At 32.5% G+C, this 23,867-nt stretch overlaps 1 protein-coding gene and 1 pseudogene across 2 annotated transcripts; both read left to right on the top strand.

Moving 5' to 3' along the window:
• Positions 1–1,434: 1,434 nt before the first annotated feature.
• On the top strand, positions 1,435–5,395 carry LOC129291561 (pentatricopeptide repeat-containing protein At5g65560-like). Of its 2 annotated transcripts, XR_008588704.1 has the most exons (3): positions 1,435–1,538; positions 2,247–5,223; positions 5,311–5,395. XR_008588704.1 is itself a non-coding variant. In XM_054929011.1 (2 exons), exon 2 carries the CDS (start codon positions 2,332–2,334, stop codon positions 5,131–5,133), a length of 2,802 nt encoding a protein of 933 aa, XP_054784986.1. In that variant the 5' UTR covers positions 1,435–1,538; positions 2,247–2,331; the 3' UTR covers positions 5,134–5,389. The 2 variants fall into 2 exon arrangements, 1 of the variants encoding a protein (XP_054784986.1); XM_054929011.1 differs by having other exon boundaries at positions 2,247–5,389.
• A 2,545-nt stretch (positions 5,396–7,940) lies between these two features.
• On the top strand, positions 7,941–9,373 carry LOC129289926 (PH, RCC1 and FYVE domains-containing protein 1-like; annotated as a pseudogene).
• The last annotated feature ends 14,494 nt before the right edge of the window (positions 9,374–23,867 follow it).

Raw genomic sequence — 23,867 nt, 5'->3', positions numbered from 1 at the left:
AAAACTTTGAAGTATGAAGAAACTACGTGAGATGTTTAAAAAACTTTGAAGTTTGCAAGCAAAACTTTGAAGTTTGAAGAGGTTCATCCAAAAAGCTTGGAAAATTTAGAGTTTTGAGAAAGCACATTGAAGTATTTTAGGAAATGAATCAGAGTACAAAAACTTCAACGTTTTTGAACAGAGGTTTGAAATTTTGAACGATAAGGATACTGAAACTTATAAACTTTGGAGCAAAGGAAGAAACATTGAAGTATTTGAATGATATACTAGTTCGTGTAGAAAACTTTGAAGTTTTCAGGAGCCAACTTAGAAACTTCAAAGTTGAAAACTTCGAAGTTTTAAACCAAAAATCTAAAGTTTGGAAAAAATATAAGCCAGAGGCAAAATAACTTCAAATTATTTAAGCAAGACACATAAAGTTTGAACAAATTAGCAAAAGAGAGAAAAGCTTTGATATATCAGAAAAACAGCATAGAACTTTTTGATATTTATGCCAGAGACAAAAAACTTTATAGTTTTGGAGCAAAACTTTGAATTTTTTAAGGAAATTTGACAAAATGAATTCAAGACATTTTAATTTGTCAAACTTAACTCCTTACCATATTTTTCAGTAAATAAATCCAGTTAAATACAAAAGCTTTTCTAATTTTATCATAATCAAAATTAGAAAATATATTTTTACACCTCTAATTTGTTGAAGTGGATACAAAAAGAGATTGAGTGCTTATTACGGTTTCGCATTGTACATTTGAAAAGTTTTTTATTAACTAAATTGGGTTGATAAAAGATGTAATCAACTTTGGAAAAAGTGACAAAATCTTAAAAAAAGAATTAATAACATGTATAGTGGTAAAATCTTCATTAAAAAATAAATTAAAAATATTAATAATTATAACTTCAATGAGTTCAATTATAAATAAAATATTTAAATTTTAAATATAAAAATTAATTTATAATAGTTTTTTTTAAAATTTATGTATCAAAATATGCATTTAAACGGTTTTAACTTTTAAAATTATTTATTTATTGTATCATCTAATTTTATATAAAATTTTAGTTCAACCTTTTAATTTTATAAAATATTTTTTGATTTTTCAATCTTAATAATTTAAATTTTAAATAATTATTTTTTATGTTAATCATTATTATTGTTAAAAAAATTAAACTCAACATAAAATTTTTATATTAATATTTTAAAGTTTAATATAAAAATTTTTTATAATAAAATTAACAATATTAATTTTAAATGATTAAAAAATATTTTATAAAGTTAAAAGATTAAAATAAAATTTTATATAAAAATAAAATATTAAAAGTATATTTTAGAATGAAGATTTTAAACATATATTTAAATGGTTATTAATCAGTTATTTTTGTTGTTACAAACAAAAAAAAATATTTTTGTTATTTCTTCGACCTACCGACGAAGCACAATCTCGTGAGTGGCGGGTCCATCTCTCTTCGTCGACGAACAAGCATCCAGCAGTGCGTCGGATGCAGTGCACCGTTGTCATCCCTGCGCGGTTGTCCTCGGACCGGTGAGATTGATTTATTCAATCTGGCTTGGAATCTAGATTTGAATTAGTTCCTCGTGTCATCTGTTCCCTGCGTGCTTGTTCTTGCATTGTTTTACAATTTTCATTTTAATTTGACTTAGAATATGGTCATGTAATTGCTTAAATGTTGACGCTTTGAATTTGGGAATATTTACAGAGTGAGTTTGTTTATTTATTTATTTTTTGCTAGCTTTTGCTTGAATGGTGCGTAATTGGCTATTATACTTCTGCTTTCCTCATTTGATTACTAGCGACTTGTTTGATTTGCATTGTGTTGTTTTGCAATGTTGGATTTGTTGTGTATTGGCATTCTGTTTATGAATCTTAAAATTTTCAAGGTATCTGTGATGTATGATCTTGTAAATGACCTGGCTCGAATTGTGTCAAAGCATCTGGAACAAAAATTAATAAATGGTATTATATCAACTTTGCATATTTTAGAGATTTCAGTGGTGGTAGATGTTCCCACTTAGTGTAATATAGGTCCGCCTATGGTCATGGCTGAAACCAATGTACCGGTTAAAACCATTATATCTTATAACACAGTTACTATAGGATTTGGGGACCTGTGGGAGAATTTTTACAATGGCAGCTATGTTCTTTGGAGTATCGTTGTTATTGTTCTTGGTGGATACTTGTGGACTGTCTTCCATAACTGTATCTAACTCTGACGACATTTCTCTGAAACAGGTCTTTCCTCTTGTTTGGACTTTGGGGGATATGAATTTGAACTTGGGATTTGCATTGCTGAGAACTCAAACATGGTTGGTTTTGCATGTTTGATTTTCACATGTTGAATTCTCCCTCATCATCATCTTCATCTCCCCACATTCTCACCACTGTGCCATGCCGCAAGATGAAAATTTTGAAAGCCATTGTCATCCCCAGTGAGTCCTTCTTGCTTTATCGCCTATGCAAGCACTTATCCTCCCTAGCATCTCTCCCTCAACCTCTTACTGTAGACCCAGAACTGTCGGATCCCTCCTTTCATCTCTTCTCAATACTATCACACCCTAATTGGCAAAATCAGCCAGCCCTTAAGAATATACTTCCGTCTATAACCCCATCTCATGTTTCTAAAATTCTTAATCTTGATCTTAATCCCCAAACTGCTTTAGCTTTCTTCAATTGGATTGCCAGAAAGAGAGGATACAAGCACAATGTTCATTCCTATGCTTCTATGCTCAATATTTTAGTACGTAATAAGTTACTACGAGTTGCAGATTATGTTCGGATTTCAATGATTAAATCTTCTGATTCAGTTGAAGATGTGAGGTTTGTGCGGGACCTATTGCTGAGATTGAATTTAAATAGTGAGGGAGAATTCTCATTCAAGCTCACCCTTAAGTGTTATAATGTACTTCTGATGTCTTTGTCAAGGTTTCATCTTATTGATGAAATGAAGAGTCTGTACCTGAAAATGTTGGACGATATGGTGTCGCCTAATATCTATACATTAAATACAATGGTAAATGGTTATTGTAAGTTGGGGAATTTGGTTGAGGCTGATTTATATGTAAGTAAGATGCTGGAATCCGGTCTCTCTCCAGATACATTTACATACACTTCTTTGATATTGGGTCATTGTAGAAATAAAGATGTAGAGGCTGCTTACAGTATATTTGAACTTATGCCACATAAGGGCTGTCCAAGGAATGAGGTTTCCTATACTAATCTCATACACGGTTTTTGTGAGGCAGGGAAGATTGATGAGGCTCTCAAGTTGTTCTCACAAATGGGTGAGGATAATTGTTCTCCTACTGTTCGCACTTATACAGTTCTTATATGTGCTTTGTGTTGGTTGGGTAGGAAAGTGGAAGCTTTACTACTTTTTAATGAAATGGGTGAAAGAGGTGGTCAACCTAATGTTCATACATATACTGTGCTTATTGATTCCTTCTGTAAGGAAAGGAATCTTGATGATGCCAGGAAATTGTTTGATGAAATGTTGAAGAAAGGTTTGGTTCCTAGTGTGGTCACATACAATGCTTTAATTGATGGGTATAGTAAAGAGGGAATGACTGAAGCTGCATTAAAAATTTTAAGTTTGATGGAATCAAATAAATGTACTCCTAATGCTCGGACATACAATGAATTGATCAATGGGTTTTGTAAAGCTAATGGCACACACCAGGCAATGTTGTTGTTTGAAAGAATGCGTGAGCACAAACTATCTCCAACAATTGTTACATATAACTCACTCATTCATGGGCAGGGCAGAGTAGGTCAGTTGGATAATGCTTATAGGTTGCTTAATTTGATGGTCGAAAATGGTCTAGTTCCTGATGGGTGGACTTACAGTATCTTCATAGACATGATGTGCAAAGTAGGGAGAGTGGAAGAAGCTCATAAACTTATAAAGTCCCTCAAGGATAAAAATATAAAAGCAAATGAAGTAATGTATACTGCTTTGATTTATGGGTATTGCAAAGTTGGGAAGATTGGTGATGCAGTCTCTTTGTTTCAAGGAATAATTGCTGAGGAACACTTGCCAAATTCAATCACTTTCAATGTCTTGATAGATAGCTTGTGCAAGGAGAAAAAAGTTCGTGAAGCAATGCTATTTGTTAATAAAATGTTAAAGATGAATTTGAAGCCCACAACTGAAACATATACAAGTCTGATTGCGCAAATCTTGAAAGACGGTGACTTAAATTATGCTGATAGGATTTTTAACACAATGATATCATCTGGATGTAAGCCTGATGTATATACATATACAACGTTTGTGCATGCATATTGCTCTCAAGGAAGGGTAAAAGAAGCTGAGAACATGATGGCCAAGATGAAGGCAGATGGAATCATTCCTGATTCTTTGACCTACACATTATTAATTGATGCATATGGGCGCATGCAATTGACTGATTGTGCTTTCGGCATTCTTAAGAGAATGTTCGATGCTGGCTGTGAACCTTCTCATCAAACATATGCCTTTTTGTTGAAGCATCTGGTAAAGGAAAAGCAAAAGATGAAAGATGGTTTCTTTGAACCAAGTGCATTTGCTTCAGGTGCAAGCTCAATTGATATAGCTATTTTATGGAAGGCAACTGATTTTGATATCATATCTCTACTATTTGAGAAAATGGTTGCGCATGGTTGTGTGCCTAATATTAACACCTACAACAAGCTAATTATAGGACTATGCAAGGTAGGGAACTTGAATTTAGCCATGAGGTTGTTAAATCATTTGCAAGAAGGTGGAATGTCTCCTTCTGAAGATATTCATAATTCTCTTCTTAGTTGCTGCTGTGAGTTGAAAATGTATGAGGATGCAGTGAGAATACTAGATGATATGATTCAGGCTGGCCATTTGGCACATCTGGATTCCTGCAAGGTGCTTATTTGTGGGTTATGTGATGAAGGAAGCAAAGAGAAGGCTGAAGCAGCATTCACTGCTTTACTCCATAGTGAGTACAATCATGATGAAGTGGCTTGGAAAGTTCTTATAGATGGATTATTAGATAGGGGCTATTTTGATGAATGTTTCAAGATTCTAAGTCTTTGGGAGAAGAAAGGGTGTCGATTGCATCCTCAGACATACACACTTTTGATTGAGCGACTTGATAAGAATACATGAGTTGATGATTATTGGTGGTATTGTTTTATAGTGGTCCTACTTCAAGATGAATTTTCCAATCTGGTTGTACATCAGCTGGGCATGTAAAGAGTAAGTGCCAAGATCTTTGGCAGTTATTCTTATAACGAGTTTGTGTTCAACACTAAAAATTTGTGCTTGTTGTGAATGGAGGAGAAGCTTTATGAAATACGGAAGCATAAGTTGTTTTTCTAGCCAGCTGCATTGTGATACAACAGAGAGCAATTTGAAGATTAGAAGGCAAGTTGCTTTGACTTACTTGAAATTTATCAAATTAACTGTCTTGTCTCACCATAATATTCTAAAATGTTCTCCTCAATAAAAATCCCAAAAAAGAAGCATGGTTTGCTGCATTCTGGTCCAAGTCTGCAGTCCCTGAACCCCTGCAAGCTTGTTTCCTCTCTTAACCTAAGAGATTTTATGAGATAAAATATTGCCTTTGATGAGTACTCAACTGAGATGGGGAACCTTGATGCTTTTGTCTGTAGTGTATGGTTAAAGAGTTTATCAAGTCTTTGACTTAGGCATTTTATATGCCCAATGGAAGTGTGAAACATTTACATGAACATGTTACTTTGAAGCTTGTACTGAAATTGTTCAGCATAGTGCTTATACTTACCTTAGCATTGATGAAACTGTATTCATGCAGGAAATACATATAACAACAACAACAACAACAACAAGCCTTTATCCCACTAGGTGGGGTCGGCTACATGGATTGCAAGACGCCATTGTGCTCTATCATTTATTAAGCTTTTAGAAATATTATTAATTAAGAGATCACGTTCAACAACTTCCAAGAGTGTTCTCTTAGGCCTTCCTCTACCTCTCTTAATCGGACTCAAAGTTATATGTTCCACTCTTCTCACTGGTGCCTCCCTTGGTCTTCTTTGTACATGCCCAAACCATCTCAACCGATTTTCTACCATTTTTTCCTCAATAGGTGCCACCCTCACTTTTTCACGTATGTGCTCATTTTGAATTTTATCTTTACGTGTATGTCCGCACATCCATCGTAACATTCTCATCTCTGCTACTCCAACTTTATGCTCTTGCTGTCCCGTTAGAGCCCAGCATTCACTACTATATAACATTGCCGGTCTGATAGCAGTACGATAAAACTTTCCTTTAAGTTTATTAGGCACCTTACGGTCACAAATAACTCCTTTAGCTTTTCTCCAATTAAAAGGAAATACATATAACAAAATGACAAAATCACGTTGTCTTTGTGACAGGGTATATGCCGATGCCTTAATCACTGGAATTCCGTGTAGATTAGAAGAGAAACCTTTGTACCCCTGCTAACTAATATGGCCAACAATACACCACATTTATATGAATATATATTTACTATCTTAGCTTGGAAAACTTGTACAAGTTTTAAGGGCCGTACATGTTACTTCTTTAAATCCTTAAAGAACTTCAACTTGTTTTAGTGCTGGAAAGGACAGGGCTTCAAAAAACAAAAGGAAAATCAAGAAGAAAAGATGTTGCTAGACAACTTGAACTCCTCTACTCAAATATAATAGTCAAGGTTTAGACATACTAGACATACTAATTTTTCTTCACTTATGCCATGTAAAGTATAAACTTGCATTTTATTTATCAAAGTTGTCATTTGAGCATAAAATGGGTTTCTCATCTTAGGTAACTGATTAAAAATTAGCTGTGTGCTGACATCTGTGTCGGCTGCTATCACTATAATTTCAGGGACAATAAGGCATAAAGTGGGGTCAACTCCAGTCAAGCAAGGTGGATCTATTTCTAAAGTGAAAATTGATGAAGTGGGTGAGGCTTCTTCTTGCAAACAGATATTTTTCTTCATGTTTGATTATGCATGTGAACCTGATATCACTTCATTTCTGAATAATTAAAAACAATGCTCAAGGGTGAAGTGTATTACTCAATTGTGTAATTTGAGCTTGTTGTGCAGTTTGCTTGGATGGGAGCTTGCCGAGATACCATTCCCAAAAGGGGTTTGGGTCCAGCTCTAACAATTCGGTACTTCAATTGAGGTTCTTTCTAGAGTTTTCTTCATTTGCATGAAGCTTTATCGAATTCTCAGACAAAATGAAAAGGAAAAAACATCACTTGAATTCCTTGACTACTATTCTTCTTTTGGATGTGGGTAGGATGGTGTAATACAATTTCTTCGTGTTTCAGGATCCTCAAAGTATACGGATAGACAAGTTCTTTCATTGTGAATCTTAAGCTCTGACCCTGCTCAGAATCTTGGTATAACTTTTGCATCTTATGTTGCTACATCATTGGCCATTGATAACATGTCATATTGATTTGGTTTCTTTTAGTTTTGTTCGAATCTGCAACTTCTATACACAGCTATCTAATGTTTCTAACTCTGACATAAATCCCTTTAACATTATGGTTTGGAACTTTGATTATTTTGGTACCAAATATCATGTGATTAAATCATTACTCCAAGTCAAACTTCATAAATCACCATAAGCATTTTCACAGTGTACGTATTTAGTTCTGCCGCAGTGGAAGTAATTTCAGTTGGTTGGATGTGTACATTCAGTAAATGGACGTGTACATTATTCTTTACTCTGGAAGTTTTGTGAGATTTTCACTGACTAAAGAGATGTACACTTGTAAAAAACTAAAAATATATCTGGTTCCCTTATTAAATTTTATGACATGCATAGGTTATATTAATAGGATATCTGAACTAAGTTGAATAATTCTTTAATGTTCATCAAAATCCTGAAGAGCTGATATGAATTATGAGATTATTCTGTCTTTAATCTTTGGGTTATCCATGTGGCTTTATGAAGTCTCTTAAAGCTCAATGGAACCAAATCCAAACAAACCTTGTCGTGTCTGACAATTGTTTCTCATTCTTCTGTGAGCAGAAGAGGAAGTATCAATCAGGGATCATTGGAGTTTATTATAAGGATGATAAGTTGGATTCAAGATCTCAGAATCAACTTGCAGGATTCTCTTCAATGGAATCCTTGAAGCAAGTGGAAAGTAGGTCTTCGAATTAAAATAAAGTACTGGAATTCAACTGTAGTCATGTCTTGCCTGCTCCAAATGGAGGCGAACAGTGAGGGGCAGTTGATAGTTCTAGATCTTTCAATCCTGTATTTGGATCATCGAAGAAGTTTTTTTTTCAGCTTCTGTTCCTGGATCTAGAATTGTTCCCCAAGAACCATCCCCCATTCATTTCCAGATTGCCCAGCCGACCTTGTTCAACTACTCCAACCCCAACACTGGGGGTACTTACTTCCCTAAAAATTGTTGTGGATAATGCTAAGAGGACAAATGATAGCATCAATCAGGAGGATATTAAATTAAGAGCGCAGGTAATTTGTTTTACCCATTTATTGACAACATTCCTTTCTTGCCTACATTAATTTTCAGTGTAGAATCTTTATGTTTATGGGCTTACAAGTTCCAGCCTCTCAAACGGACTTGGTCATCTTCTATCATTTCTGTTAAATAATAAAAGATGAAAAATTGTCCAGGAAGGAAAGAGTATTTGGTAATGTTAATGTTTGGAGCAGTCGGATTCTGTGACGCAAGCTTGTATTAGAAAGAAAAGGAGATTCTGTATTCCCATCTGCTCATATCTAAGCTATAACAATTATTGTTCCTTGCTTTGCAAAGTCCACGTAGATATACAAAATTGACAATGGGAATTTTTCTTTACCTTTTTTGGCTCGGAAAGTTCAATCAATTACTTTTAAAAAGTTTCTTTTAATAGCTTGCTCAACCTATAGCTTTTTGAGGTCTTTAATTGACTGTTTGATGCATGGGTTCTGTTTGTGTGTGAGGAACCCCCCCCCCACTCTCTTCCTTTTTAATACTTGATTACTTGATGGTAGCTGATTCACGTGGTTGTCTGGTTGTAAACCTAATCACTCTTTTCTTTTAGGTGGAAAATCTGGCTTGCCAAGCTCAGCTTCAAGGAATTGAGCTAGAAATACCAAGCAAGCAGCTGAAAGAAGCTATAGCCATAGCTGGTGAAGAAACTGTTAAATGTAAAGCAGCAAAGGAAGTTATCAAGTCACATACTGCTAAGGTAGGATGGACATTAGTAATGCAAAGTAGCGTGAGAGTCTACAAAAAATCTTTTATCTAATGTGATTCTGTTGCTGTGATTGTTCTGATTGAAGTCAAAATTATAAGTAGTTCAGCCGATTTTGTTCCACAGACCATAACAATACACTAGCAATACAAGTTTTCATTATTAATTATAGTCTTGGAGGACACTCTAAACAATTTGACTTTCATTACAATCTATAGCTCATACACAAGCACTAACCCGAGAGTCTTGTTTGAGGTTTTTCATATTATAGATTGTAACTTATCATTTTCAAGAGTCTTGCAATTATTTTTATAGCAAACAGATGTATTGTAATTTGAAACTGCTATACTCTTCTTGTTCGAATTAATTTTTTTTATAGCATTATTCAAATTAATTTTTGCCCATCTGCTGATTGAAGAAAAATATAGAGTACTATGGTATCGTATGATCCATGTAGGTAATCCCATCTAGTGAGATAGGACTTGTTGTTATTGCTATTACTGTTGCTGTTGACTGAAGAAAAATCTCATGGGGACATGGACAACGTGCAAGCTATGTTAATTTTATTTGTCATAATCCATCATCTCAAAATATATTCTTGGGCAGGTGGTAATGCAGCTTGACCACGTGTTTAATTTGTGTGTTAAATGTTAAGTGAGAGCTTGCTGGAATAAGGACATTGTTCGGAAGAGTGGGTATAATGGTATTCCCTCTGGACCACAACATAAGTCGTGTTTTAAAAGCTTTGTTTGGTTTAAAATATAGGGCATTGGCTAGTTGTTATACATATACATATACATATACATATATATACATATACATATATATTTTGATTATACTTTATTAAGTAATTAATGATAATGTTTTGAATAAGTCAAATGTTATACTTATCACGTTTAAGGACTTGATTGAAAAAGTGTGAAAGTTTTTAGAAAGTCAAGATTTTAACTAATTTTTTTTAGAGGAAAAAATGATAATAAAATCTTTTTGAATTATATAAATAATATTTTGATTCATCAAAATGTCATAATTTTTCTCAAGTCTTTAAGAATTTTTAAGGAATCAATGTAAAAGATCAAACTGTCCTTAATCGAAATAAAAATCATAAGCTCAGAATAGATACTTCACGCACTTGATTTGTAGGTTTTGTTTTAAGATTCACAATTTTTCTTCCTAAAATTATAAAAATTTAACAGCAATTTGCAAGCTTTCATTTAAAATTTTGATATTTTTTAAGTGTTGTAAATATCAATTGATATTTACAAGTTTTAAGATTCACAATTTTTTTCTTAAATTCACAAGAATTCAACAATAATTTACAAGTTTGCATTTGAAATTTTGATATTTCTCAAGTGTTACATATATTAATTGTTATTTACAAGTTTTGTTTTAAAATTTACAACTTTTTTTTTAAATTTACAAGAATTCAATGACAATTTGCAAGTTTGCATATGAAATTCTAATATTCTTTAAGTGTTGCAAATATTAATTGCTATTTACAAGTTGTTCTAATATTCACAACTTTTTATCCTAAAATTGCAAGAATTCAATAGCAATTCGCAAGCAATTATTTTGAGGTTTGGGATTTTTATTTCAATCAAGGGTAATTTGGCCTTTTATATTAATTTCTTAGTAACAAAAAAGTCCCTTGAAACTTTAAAAAAATTATAGCATTTTGAGTGATCAAAATGTCATTTAAATAATTCAAAGAGATTTTAATATCATTTTTTTTTAAAAATATAAATTAGTTAATAATAACTTATATTATAGCTCAAAGAGAGTGTAATTTTAGTTGTTATAAGACTTCGAGATCATCATTGAAGTATGAACTTCTTGTTTAGAACAATTACTTTGGCTCTTTGGCCAAGCTAAGTCTTGTTCTTTTTTTTGGCAAAGCCAAGATAGCTTTCTTAAATAGCTATTAATGGATTGAGATGAAAATGTGCAATGATACTACTAGCACATAAAGTACAGTCGAATCCCCCATTAATTGAGGTGTAACGGAGAATGTAAAACTAGTGTTTGGTTTGTGTAATTGCATCAATTTTTTTATGAATGTCCATCAACAATGATGCTCTCTATGTTGGCCAAAAATGGTGCTTCATCTTTGTGAGTTTTATAAAAACATAGCTGCTAGTTGCATTGGTTATTATTTCTACGTGGATGAACGAAGTTACATGACGTCTGTCTTTGGTTCACAACAAATTAAGGCACGGGAAAAGAGAAGGGAAAAAGGAGATTTTAGTGCTTCTGTTTTATGTGCATAATGAGGTAGTTAGTTTTTCACCCATCCATGTATATCTCCCAAGCATATCCATATAACTTCTATACATAGGTGATGGAATATTGCATTTAAAGCCTGGAATATTGCACTTAAGGATCCCAGCATTTCATTTATATCCAGATAAACCCCTATCTAATAATGTGGGCGTGGGTTTGGGTTAAAGCTTGATCCACTAAGGGTGGAGTAGCTAAACCCAGCACTATGTTTTTATATTAACAATGTGGCCTTGTGTTTGAGCTAAATTCTTCATGCTCTTTGTGTAAAATATATAGAAAAATCGCCCACAAATAACCAAAAATAAAACTCGTGGAAATTTTTGGTCCTTTGATTATTCATAATTAATAGAAACTAGAATGATTGAAGAAGGGTATATAAGAATTATTGATGAATTAATCCACGTAATTATGGCATTGATGAAGGGAAAGACAATAATAATAATTGAAAGTAGGTGAAGACTGCAGAGTCTCACCTTGCAGAAGCATGAATCAGAACATGTTCATTCCTTTTTTTTAAAAAAGATTTTCTTTTCTTTTCCTTTTCCTTTTTTTCTTTTCATCTTTTTAACATTTCCTCATATCTTTAATATATAACATTTTTACTTAGTCCTAAATATAGGACATATTTTCAATTTATGATATCGCATCTGATGTGTTTCAAAAAAATATATATTTAGTTTATCTTAAAGTGCTTTAGAAAATGAAATGAGAGAATGACAATAAGGTCTCAAAATTTGAAATTTATGACAGTTAAATTCTTGACTATTTTGTTTAAATCATTTGTAAATATTAATTTAGATATCCACAAATTCAAGAGTTCTAAGTGCAAATAAGATATTTAAATTTTAAATATAGCTCTTAGTTTGCAGTTGAGATTACTGTTTGTAAATGTTTGAATCAATAATTACAACTTAGTTTTTTTAGAAACTTTTACCTAGGACTTAATTGTCATAAATTTTAAGTTTTGGGACTTCGTTACTATTCTCCCAAATAAAATCCACCTAGTCTTTTAGAAGATATTTTATCAAAGGATTAAGGGTTATTTTTGTCCTTAAACTATACATGAAAGGTCACGAATGGTCCTAAATTCAACTATCAGTCAACTCTGTCCCTCAACTTTAAAGATTCCCCTCCTCATCATCCTGCCATTTTCTCACCGTTAGTTGATCTTTAGTGAGCCTCACATTATATTTTTTAATATTTTTATTATAAAATATTTGAATTGAGGAGCAAAAATGACCCTTAACTTGATAAAAAATATCAACAAATAGTAGGACCCATTGATGACTAATGAACGTTAAGTATTTTTAACGTTAAGGTGATCATGAAGGAAAATTTTAAAGTTGAAAGATAAAATTAACCCATAGTTAAGTTTAGGGGTATTTTTCACCTTTTGTGTATAGTACAAGAAGAAAAATGACTCTTAACCTTTTATCAAATTCTGTATATAAGTTACTTTTAACATGTTTCAATGGAATAAAAACAAATCATAAAATTCATTAAATATGTCTAAAAATTTAACTTGTTTTTAACTTTTTCAACTTTGCTCCTATTTATGAAAGAATAAGTGCGAAGCTCAACATTAATTAAAAAATTAATGATTAAAAACTTATGATTAAAGTGAGTAAAGGAAAAAACTTATGATTAAAAAAATTAATGATATGTCTTATATAATTTTAATTTATCATTTTAGTCCATGTTGGTCACAATGTTCTCATTCCACGATATGAGAAAATAGAATGATGAATTTCCCACCTAGTTTTGTATGTAAGAGAAAGAGACTATTATAAATACATAATTTCATTCGATTTAAGATATCATTATTTTGCCCAATCAATTATGGTGTAACATCCTAGAAATTTAATTAGGATTAATTCATTGGTATAATAATGAGTTAATTAACTTAAATGTGTATATGGATTATTAATGGGCATAATCGAACTCTTAAGCAGCATTGGATTGGGTCTAGAGGGGTTATTGGGCCATCTTGAGCCTAAATGGATGACACTATCTTGGACTAACCTCACTGTGTTGTCCATTGTGGTAGATGCAACATGTGTTGTGGTGGATGGTCGAATTCAGGAGTTAAATTAGATGCGTGAGGGAGAAAAAAATAGAAAGGAAACAAGAGACGGAGAAGGAGCATGGTAAGGGCTTTGCTAGGACTTGCCATTAGGAATCTTTAGAGGCTACTTTGAGCTTGGACAACATTGGGTAAGTTATAAGTGCCTCTATCATTAGATACTTTGTTTTGATGAAAACAAAACTCGAGTAAGGTTTTATTTGTGCAGATTATAAAATCAATTATGACAAAACCAACCTAAGAAAGAAAAGGAGAAAGACTATGAGAGGATTAGTTTATAAGTTTTAGAGTGCTAGTATGGAAAATGCAAAGTTTAGAGCTCCATAATAGGTGCTTTTATGGTGCTCAAACTTGCATGTGCATGGATTGTGCCAATGTGAGTTCTTAAGCCCTAAAAGGAAACTTGGTTTTGATCACTTAGAACATATAAGGTCAAGAAGTGACCCATGTGAATTTAAATGTTCAGGAGGAAACCAAGGTTCTGGTTATCTCATCCTCACGAGGTGCAAGTTTTGTCCCTCATAAGTTTTAAGCCTTCTTTGCAACTTGAGTCTTTGTTCCTACTGATTCAAATATTGGCAAGGTTTTCCAACACATGTTTTAGTGTTATACTCAAGTTTACCTTTGTTCGATCATTAGATACCAGAGCCTTATCCAATTCTTTCTAAGTGTTCAAATCTTGTCTTAGTCTCACTCACATTGTTTGGTTTGTGACTACATGTTTTTCAATGAATTCAAGAGGTTATACATGTCTTGAACCTATTCCTCTTATTGGCACAGAGTCATCCACATGAGTTATAATGTTCTAGAGAAGCATTTGCTTCTGCCCATCTTATCCTCGTGTTGGAAAGTATGTACCCATGCGAGTCTTAAAGTTTTAGTAAAGCATGTGCTTCTACCAAACTCATCCTCTTGTCGGCCAAGCCTATTCCCTTATGTGTTTGCAATTCAAGTTTTTATTATTCCAACTGAACCACTCATCCTCACATTGGTAAGGCTGACCTATGCGAGTTTAAGGTTTTGATAAAGCATTAAATGCATTTCATAAATAAAGTGCTTTTGCTTAGGTTCTATTCTCATACATGCAATTTAATGTTCATAAATGGCTAGTTGAGGTCTCTAACAGCTAGAATTATCCAAACACTATAAATAGAACCTCATTTAAGTGAGTGGGTAAGAGATTTACTAACACATTCATTATTTACCAATTGCATTAAAGTTTTCAAACAACTTAGTTTTGAGTGTGTAGTGGTGATGTTTGTAGTAGGGTATTAATGTTCGAACCTAATGAACTTAATGAAGCTATTAGGACATTCTTTAAGGTTCTAAACCTATAATTAGGGTCTGAATGATTTTTATTATAGGGTTTGTTGTTTAAAGAAAACCTTGACGAAGAATTAATGATTTATATATCAAATGGGTAATAAGTGGGTATATTTAGGCTCTTGGGAGTCTAATAAAGCTAATGACATCAATGAATGTCTAATTTAACTAACAAAATGTGTTTTGGGCATTATGAGAGGCTATTAGTAGCTATGCATTAATGTTTACTATTAGAAATTGATAAAGTTAGGAATGTTAATTGTAGATTAACAATCTGGACCACTAGAGCACATTGGGAAGCTTGAATTAAGGAATATCCACAAGTGCCCTTTGAATTGACTCACAGGGTGGAGGTAATTAGGAACCTAAATTTTCTCATATATTTGCTTAAGTATTTATTATATTTGTGAAAATGAAAATTATGCTTGAATAATGGAAATATTATGTTATGTTTTGGAAAATTCATGTAAGCGGTTCAACATGTTAACAATATATCAAAAGTCATAACATAAGTGGTTCACTATGTTAACCACATATCAAAAGTCATACAATATTATAAGAGTGTAGGGTAATAAACTCAATATAGGTTCTAAAAGTATCTCATAAATATAAAATAAAGGAAAACTTAGGGAATAACATAGTTACTTTTCACTACCATTTGGATTTGATTGGAAGAATTTACACTACTACCACTTGTTGAACTATGTGTTTTGATTATTACAAAATCAAGAGAAAGATGTAATGTCTACCTTGACATTAACAGGACACAGAACACAAAACACATAACACCATTATGATAACTAGGATTAATTAAATTCCTTATATGAGGTTATTATAACACAACGGTTAAAGAGAAGTTTAAAAGATTAAGATCCCAAGAAACCCTTTTAAAATGATATTTGGACTTAAATTATAGTTTAAAACAAGTAAATCATAATAGCAAAAGCATAGAAACAAAATAACCACAATCAAGCATCACAAATGGCATTTTGGACAACTTCCAAAATGCTCCATTTGCTACGGTGCACGTGTCATCCACCGCAGTAGATGGCATAAAAGGACTAAGTCTCTTATTATGCAACTATCATGATAGCACCTTTAGCCAAATTTTAGAGTGTTCCATTTTTCCATCCAACATTCAGTTTCAGCGATTCAAGTGTCCACATGTAGCTCATTGAGCCCTCAAGCTATTGGCACTAGTTTCACAACCATACACCTTACCATTAAAGATTTGGACACTTGAAAATAATTTGGTCCATTTTCAATTCAAAATTATAACATGAGTGTCCAAAATCCCTAAACCAGTGCCAATGGCCATAGTATCACTTGAACTAACTTAAATGGACTATAAACCACCTGATAAACCAATCATACAACAATAATATTATTCTAAATACAAATTGGCCAATAAATCTTGAATTCACCATAGTTCAAGGGGTAACAATAATTCACATTAAACAATTCTCCTGACCATTCCAACACATAAACAACATAACAGCATCACTTACACTAATATCTCAACCTCTCATAACAATTTCGTCACAATTACATTGTCCTAGGCTGAGATACTCACAATTATAATATTTCTCATGCAAGTGACCTCAAAACATAACATGATCCTAAGTTCGCATATTTAATACAAATTTGTAACAATTAAAAAAAAAGAAAGAGAGGATTATACAAACTCAAGCCTTTCCAATCTCAATGGCACTTTCCTTCCCTTTACCCTTATCAGAGCCTTCACCACAGATTCCTCTTTTCCACAAATACTCAGGGTGTTGTATGCCCAATGTATCTTAAATAGTATCAGGATTTCTAAACAAGAATAGGATTGAACATCGGAGCCTCCACAATGCCAGTATACCATATGAATTTCTAAATAATGTTTCCTGACAATATTAGGGTGAACTCCCACCCTCTCATAATGATCATGCCCAAACATGATGTTCAACATTTGTACACATAGCCATACATATGTAATCTATTTATAACAATCATTTCCATAATAGCTCATACATTTTTGCAAGTATATACACATATACATAGGATTTAATATAAGTCTTTCAAAAGATCATATATGCAAAAATATAAGCACATTCCACTTCGCATAGGGTTTCTAAATTTAAATCATTTTCTACTAATAGTATAAAGTAAATTTTCATAATTTCACACAACCATCTAAACATGCAAATAATAAGTTTAGATAATTTGGTTATCTCAACCCTTTTGTCACAAAAAAGGTGAATGTGGTCAATTACCAACTTCACCAATGTTTACTCATACAATGGGGCATGATCACTATTTAATATATAAGGTTAAATATTAAATTATCAATTCTTACTCTAATTAACCTATTTTTAGTCTAATTCTGGGTACTCACTATACCTAAAATCTCATTAACACCATCAACACTTCCAATACACTCCATTAATTTCATTTAGCACCTAAACAAGTTAATAACACTAACCCTTTAACCACATTATTCCAAAACTCTGAAATTTCACTTAGGGTTTATCCAAACCCCAATCAAAAAATTCAAATCACTATAAAAACCTTAAACCTAGATTTAGAAGCTTGGTTTAACTCTCTAAGACCTTAACTAAGCTAATATATAACATCCTAAATTTTTTAATTCGGTGATTAGTTGTTAATTGAGGATAAAGTGGTAATTAGTATGGGATTAGAGATTTGGATGATTACTTAATAGTTTGACTCATTGGGACATTGTATGAATAGGTATAGGTGAGAAGGTTGCATTGTAGGTCAAAGCAAGTGTGTGTGGTGAGAATTCTTATTATTGTGCCATATGCCGCAGCACATGGACAAAAAAATAACCCCTTAATTCATGAATTTTAAGTGATTTTCAAAAGGAAGAAATTAGAAATGCATAAGAGGAGAAGAGAAGAAAGGTTGATGGGCTAGGGCAAGCCATTTCAAGTCATTAGAATGTGCTTTTGATTAGTTACTTAGCGGGTAAGCTACGTATAACTCTTACCTTCCATTCTACCCAAATTTCTTTGAATATGAGTTATAGATAAATTGAATTAATGAAATTTTAAGGGTTTAATTCTTGCCCAATAGTAATAAAAAAGTTATTGAGAGTTAAATTAGAGCTTTACAACTAATTTAAGGTTGAGCAATAGAGCTTTGAACGTGTAAGCTTGATTTGGCCCTAAATCAAGAGGTTTTTAGGGTGAAAATCTTGTTTAACTAAAATAAGACTAGTTAAGGTGATGTAAAGTAGAATTGAGTAGTAATAGACCTATAATGGATGAATGAAAAAGAATATATAGCTAAATATAGCCATAAATAGCAAATATATGTTTTTGGTCAAATTGGACCAAATGACTAAATTGTGCCAAATGTGTTTAGATTGACATATTGAGCGTGTGAGTTAGGAAAGGAAGCTTGTGATTGAAATCTACAGGTAACCTTTCTAATGATAGAAGGGTTGAGGTAATTGAATAACTTCTTTTTTTTTGACTATTTATTGTAACTGTGTGTAAGTAAGCTATATAGTACATGAAATTGTTTTGAACTAAGCATATTTTATAGCATTGCGTGAATGTTGCATGAAAATAGTTTTTGAGCAAATAAATGAATAAGAATATGTGATTCCATACTTGTATAAATATTTGCTATGTATTGAGGATATATATGTATGAATGAGGAACCTATGAATGATTTGGAAAGCATGATTATAGGGGTGGGAGTTCACCCAAGTGGAGTGGTGGTGATAAGACTATAAGGCATATTCTCCTTAATCTCCGACGGGATGTGGTATTAGAGAATTATACCTTCTTAGTACCTTTTGAGGTTCAGTGTTGGAGAATTTCTCCTTAGTGCCTATTGAGATGTGGTGTTGGAGATAAAGGACTCCTTAATGTTTGTGTGATATGGTGTTGGACTCAATGTTACCCTTTTATGTGTATTGAGAGAAACCATATTCTGGAAGTGAGATAAAATACCTTTGGCTAGGTGATTCTACCACTAAAGGTGAGCTCAGGGCCAATGAAAGTGTACATTGGTCTAAGGTGAGTCTATGGTTTTGTGTCGAGGTGATTTAGAGGTTTGGTTGGTGGCGATCATGCTATGTGTTGCTATATGTTGTATATGTGGAATAGTGGTAAAAAATGGTGATTATAGTAATAAAAATAGTGAATTGATATATGAGATTGTGAATTGAAATGAAATATGTGATATATGCTATGTTAATGAGGTTTGAATGGTATATTATGCTTTACTTCCATATGTGATAGTTAATAGGAGTGAGTTATTTTATTACTAAAATTTTTATCTCACTTTCCTGGTTACATTTTTACAGGACAAAGCAGTGATCTAGGAAAGGAAAAAGAGTTTATGCTAGCTTAGAGTTTTTGCTCAAATATCCATTGCGATGCATCACGCATCCATCGTGGCAGATGGCACAAAAAGGCTCAACGCATTTTGGGCCTTTCCTTGTGCCCTAGTTAGCTCAAACTCCAACTTAGCCATCTTTTAAGGTTGTCCAATGACTCATAAACTTCATTAGTCATCTAAAAACACCATTAATTCATAAATTACTTATTTTGACCAATTTACCCTTAAAAAACACTTAAAATTTCAAAGTTGAAAATTCAGGCTGTTACAAAAGGGGTTTATCATTGTTTATAACTCTAAGTGACAAAACTTTAAGAGGATAAAAAACAAGAGAAGACTTAGCTTTAATAAGGTTATTTGTTTTAAATTTTTTAGACTTAATGTGAAAACTATTTGAAAGTAAAATCACACTTTACAAGGTAAGAGTATTACATATTAGAACTTGTCATAGGCTCATATGTCCTAAAACTTTATTGTTAAACACTTAGAATGCATTTGACCTTCAGAGTCTAATTTATGCTTGTTTGAGTGTGGACACTTATGTGTATCAGCCCTTCATAATGCAATATAGGACTTAGTGGATCCAATTCAAGATTGAGTTAGAATTGATACTCGCTTGAATTAGTATTTAGAAGCCTTGCTAGACATTGAAAGCCAATTTGTACTTGTCCTAGATTGGACACATGCATGTTTAAGTCTTTAATAAAATCAAGTGTTCTGAGTTAGGCTAGAATTTTCTTGTGTTAGGTTGAAAACATGCTTAAACAAGTTCTTACTTAAAGATTTATTTTTTTATCTAATCCATACTTGAGTAAGATATCCTACATACTTGAATTAGTCTCTATGTGTCAACTTGAGTTGTGCTATAATCTAATCTATGTGTGTCACCTTGGTGATTTAAGCTTGAATGGGTTTTATACCTTAGAACTTTCAAGCCTAACTTTGAGAGCCTTAAACTTGATCAAGCCAATTCAAGCTTGTCTCAATAGTCATACGTGAGTCTTTCACTTTCTATAGAGTCTAAATTTAGCACACGCTTGTATCAAAGTGTACCCACATGTGTTTGAGTTCATAGTAGAAGCTAGGCACTTCTAACTCTTAATACGCACTTGTTTTAGATAGCCTACTTGATTAAAATATCTTGAAGTGTATAAAGGTTAGACCAATTGATGTGTGTCCCTTGTTGATGCACACTTGTATTAGGTTATGACAACGCATTAAATGCTGTTCGTAGGAAATTATTTTTTTGCTATTCTTCACTTCTATATGTCTCCAATAGCTATAATCCATCTCTTTAGTGTTCTTAGCCTCTCTTTTAACCTCAATCTATAAATAGAACCTTATTTAAGTGTGAGTGTAATAATTATTAGGCATTAAGTGTCTTCCATTCAATTCTTACCAACTTGCATGTTTTATATGAAAAAAGCTCTCAACTTGTTTTTAAGCTTTCAATTGTATTCACATTCATTCTTTTAGAAAGTTGCTTATTTGAAAAGCTTTTTCATACTTATTTGAAATCTTACGATGGGATTTTCCAAAGTGCTTGATTATACTTACAAGTGTTGTGTATGGTTTTTGTGAGATCAATTCTAGCACTACTACAAAAATAACTTTTTATAATGGTTAAAAATGACTTTTTATAGCAGTTAAATAGGCGATGTTGTTATAACTTTCTACATCAATTATATGACCACTGTAAAAAATACATCTTCTACATTAGTTAACTATAACTAACGTAGAAAATGAACCCATAAACTAACAAAATTAAAAATTGTAGCACTTTTTATAGCAATTGCAGCCCCAACTATTAAAAAGTCTACTTTCTATAGCAATTGCAGCCCCAATCGTTGTAGAAAGTAGACTTTCTACACTAGTTGGATCCCCAACCGCTATAGAGAGGTTAATATTATATTCTACATCAGTTATTACATTAACTAATGTAGAATAGTAATTTCTACATCAGTTATAATAATAACCATTATAAAAAATATTTTTTAAATAAAGAATCAGTTTTTTCAAATTTACCCTTCTTTGTACACAAAATTATCACAGCCAAACCAAACAGTACAATTTATTTGCAATTTTCAATACAAAATTAAATTTACAACTATCCAAAACTGACAATTATTTATCAACTATCTAAAAACTATTGAGCTATCCAAAACCAACCATTGTGTCAACAAAAGTTTACAAAAGATATTTACAACTAACAAAATTCTTAAATTGTATGAAACTTTCTATAAAACTCACAAATTCTCCCCAAAATAAGTTGCCTAACATATATAGATCTCTTCAATTTTAGCTTCGGGAAATGGATTCGAATTGTCAAACATCTAAGATATAATTTGTAAAAGAGGCTTATTAAGTACTCTTAAATAATATAATAAAATAAAACCTTAAAAAATATATTTACTTCTTTTGTAAATTCAGTCATGCTCAATGTGATAATGTTAAGCATATGTCTCATCACATATAGGTCGCACAAGTTTGTCTTCACTAGTTGTCTATAGCTCTATATAAGAATAAATCATAAGAAATAAATAAGAAATCTTAGTAATTGAATATATTCATAAAGTATAGCATCATCTTTGGCTTAATCCACATAGGATTCTTGTACTTATGTCTGTGCTTTTGCAAGACCGCATTTTGATATGTTTTCATTGCTTTATGATCAAGATCACCAAGTTAGTAACTAAAATATAAAGTGAAAATTATATTGAATATTTTTGCATAAATATATTTATAAGTTTATCATCTTCTTCATTTCCTTCCCAAGTTTGTAATGGAGGGAACATAAGAAGACAATAGTGTTCCTCTTAACTATAATAAATGTAGAAAGTTCCCCTTAAATTTTATATTTTGTACTAGTATAGTGTAGTCTTATGGATGTACTGTATTGTGGTGGCAAGCACCTAATTAAGATTGTGTTCATAGTGAAAATTCTCAAGTGTGATTTTGGGACTATAAATAGGCCAAGTATTTAGGCAATTATTGACTCACATCTATCACTATCTTGCCTATTTGTAAATCCATTCTAATACTAAATCTAGACTTAGATCATGGCCTATGCACACATTTAGCAGGCCTTAAGGAAGAGGGTTTCCTTCTTCAGATTCTTAAATGATAGGTGGAGTTCTATATTGAGGAGGAATAGGTATAGTGGGTTGTTTTTTAGTCAATGCCTTCTTCCTTCCTTTGGTTTCAGGTCTTTTAGATTAAGATGGCCTTTAGTAATAGAAAAAGTGTAAGCTAAATTCCATGAAAATTAAAGTAAGAAGTTCTTACAACCTTACAAGTTAGTGGGGGGAAGTCAAATAAGTGATAGTGTAATATCCTCAAATTTTAAAATTTAAATGTGAAGTGTTAATAGGGAAAAATGGTAAAATTTAGGTGATTATTATATTAATGATGTTTTCGAATTACTAATGAGATTATTAGATCATTGAATAGCTTTGAAAGTAGGCTAAATTGGTGTTCAAGTGAACCAGGCATTAAGTGAGGACCAAAATACCATGCACCACTATAGAAGTACCATACACCTGGGTGAATGTACAAAATATAATTTTATCAGATAGTCTCATGCATTAGAAACAAAGGGAGAAAAAGAAGGAAACATGAGAGGTGACTGAAGGGGAGCTCGTTTAACATTCGTCTTGACATTACTAAAACAATACTTTAACACACTATTGTAATAACCAGGATTAATTAAAATCTCTAAATAAAGTCATCACAGCCCAAGGGTTTAGAAATAGATAGTTTAAAATATTTTTAGCCAAGGCATTTCTAATTGCCCAAAAATAATAAACAACAATAGTTTCAACCACATAGGCACAACATGCCATGGCACAGTGCATCGTCTATTGTCAGACTATACAAAGGGCAAATGTCCCTCTCTATGCCTTATGTTATGGTGCAATGGATAATGCACTGCTTCACGTGTTCCCTGTTATGATAGCAAATTGTTGTCATGATTGCTCTTCAAGCCAACTTTTGGAGCACGCCATTTAGTCGTCTGACATCTGATTTGAGCAATTCAAGTATCCACATATGGCTCTTAGAATCACCTAGCTATTGACACTAGTCTCACACCCAAACACTGAGCCAAATGAGATTTGGACACCTGAACCCAAAATGGCTCATTTTCTTTCAAAAATTACACCCAAGGTGCCCAAACTCCTAAACCAAGTGCCAATAATAATGGAACCACTTGCACCCACTCTAATGGACCACAAACAACCTATTAAAGCATTGAAATCACAATAATAACAACCCAGAATAGAATTGGCCACCAAAACCCCATTTTTAACATAAATATCACTAGAGGTAATAATTTCTCATAAACAAGCCAATGACCAATCTAACACATAGATCAATACAAAATTAATACTTGTACTAGTATCTCAACCTCTCACAGCCATTACAACACAAATATAATAAACCCAGGCTGAGACGCCTATAGTTCACAACAATTCATGCAAGTGTATCACAAAACTATATGTGTCCTAAGTTGGCATATGCATTTAATATTTGTTACAAACCACAATAAATGAAAAACTATACAACTGCAAGCTAGTCCCCTCAGTGCTTGGTAGCACCTTCCTTTTCCTTGCCCTTATCGGA

This window comes from Prosopis cineraria, unplaced genomic scaffold (assembly GCF_029017545.1).
Source record: "Prosopis cineraria cultivar Desert tree isolate PC_DT_omini unplaced genomic scaffold, ASM2901754v1 PC13, whole genome shotgun sequence".
NCBI classification, from domain to species: Eukaryota; Viridiplantae; Streptophyta; class Magnoliopsida; order Fabales; family Fabaceae; genus Prosopis; species Prosopis cineraria.
The sequence above is the reverse complement of the archived record's forward strand: the minus strand, read 5'-3'. Positions and strand labels throughout refer to the sequence as shown.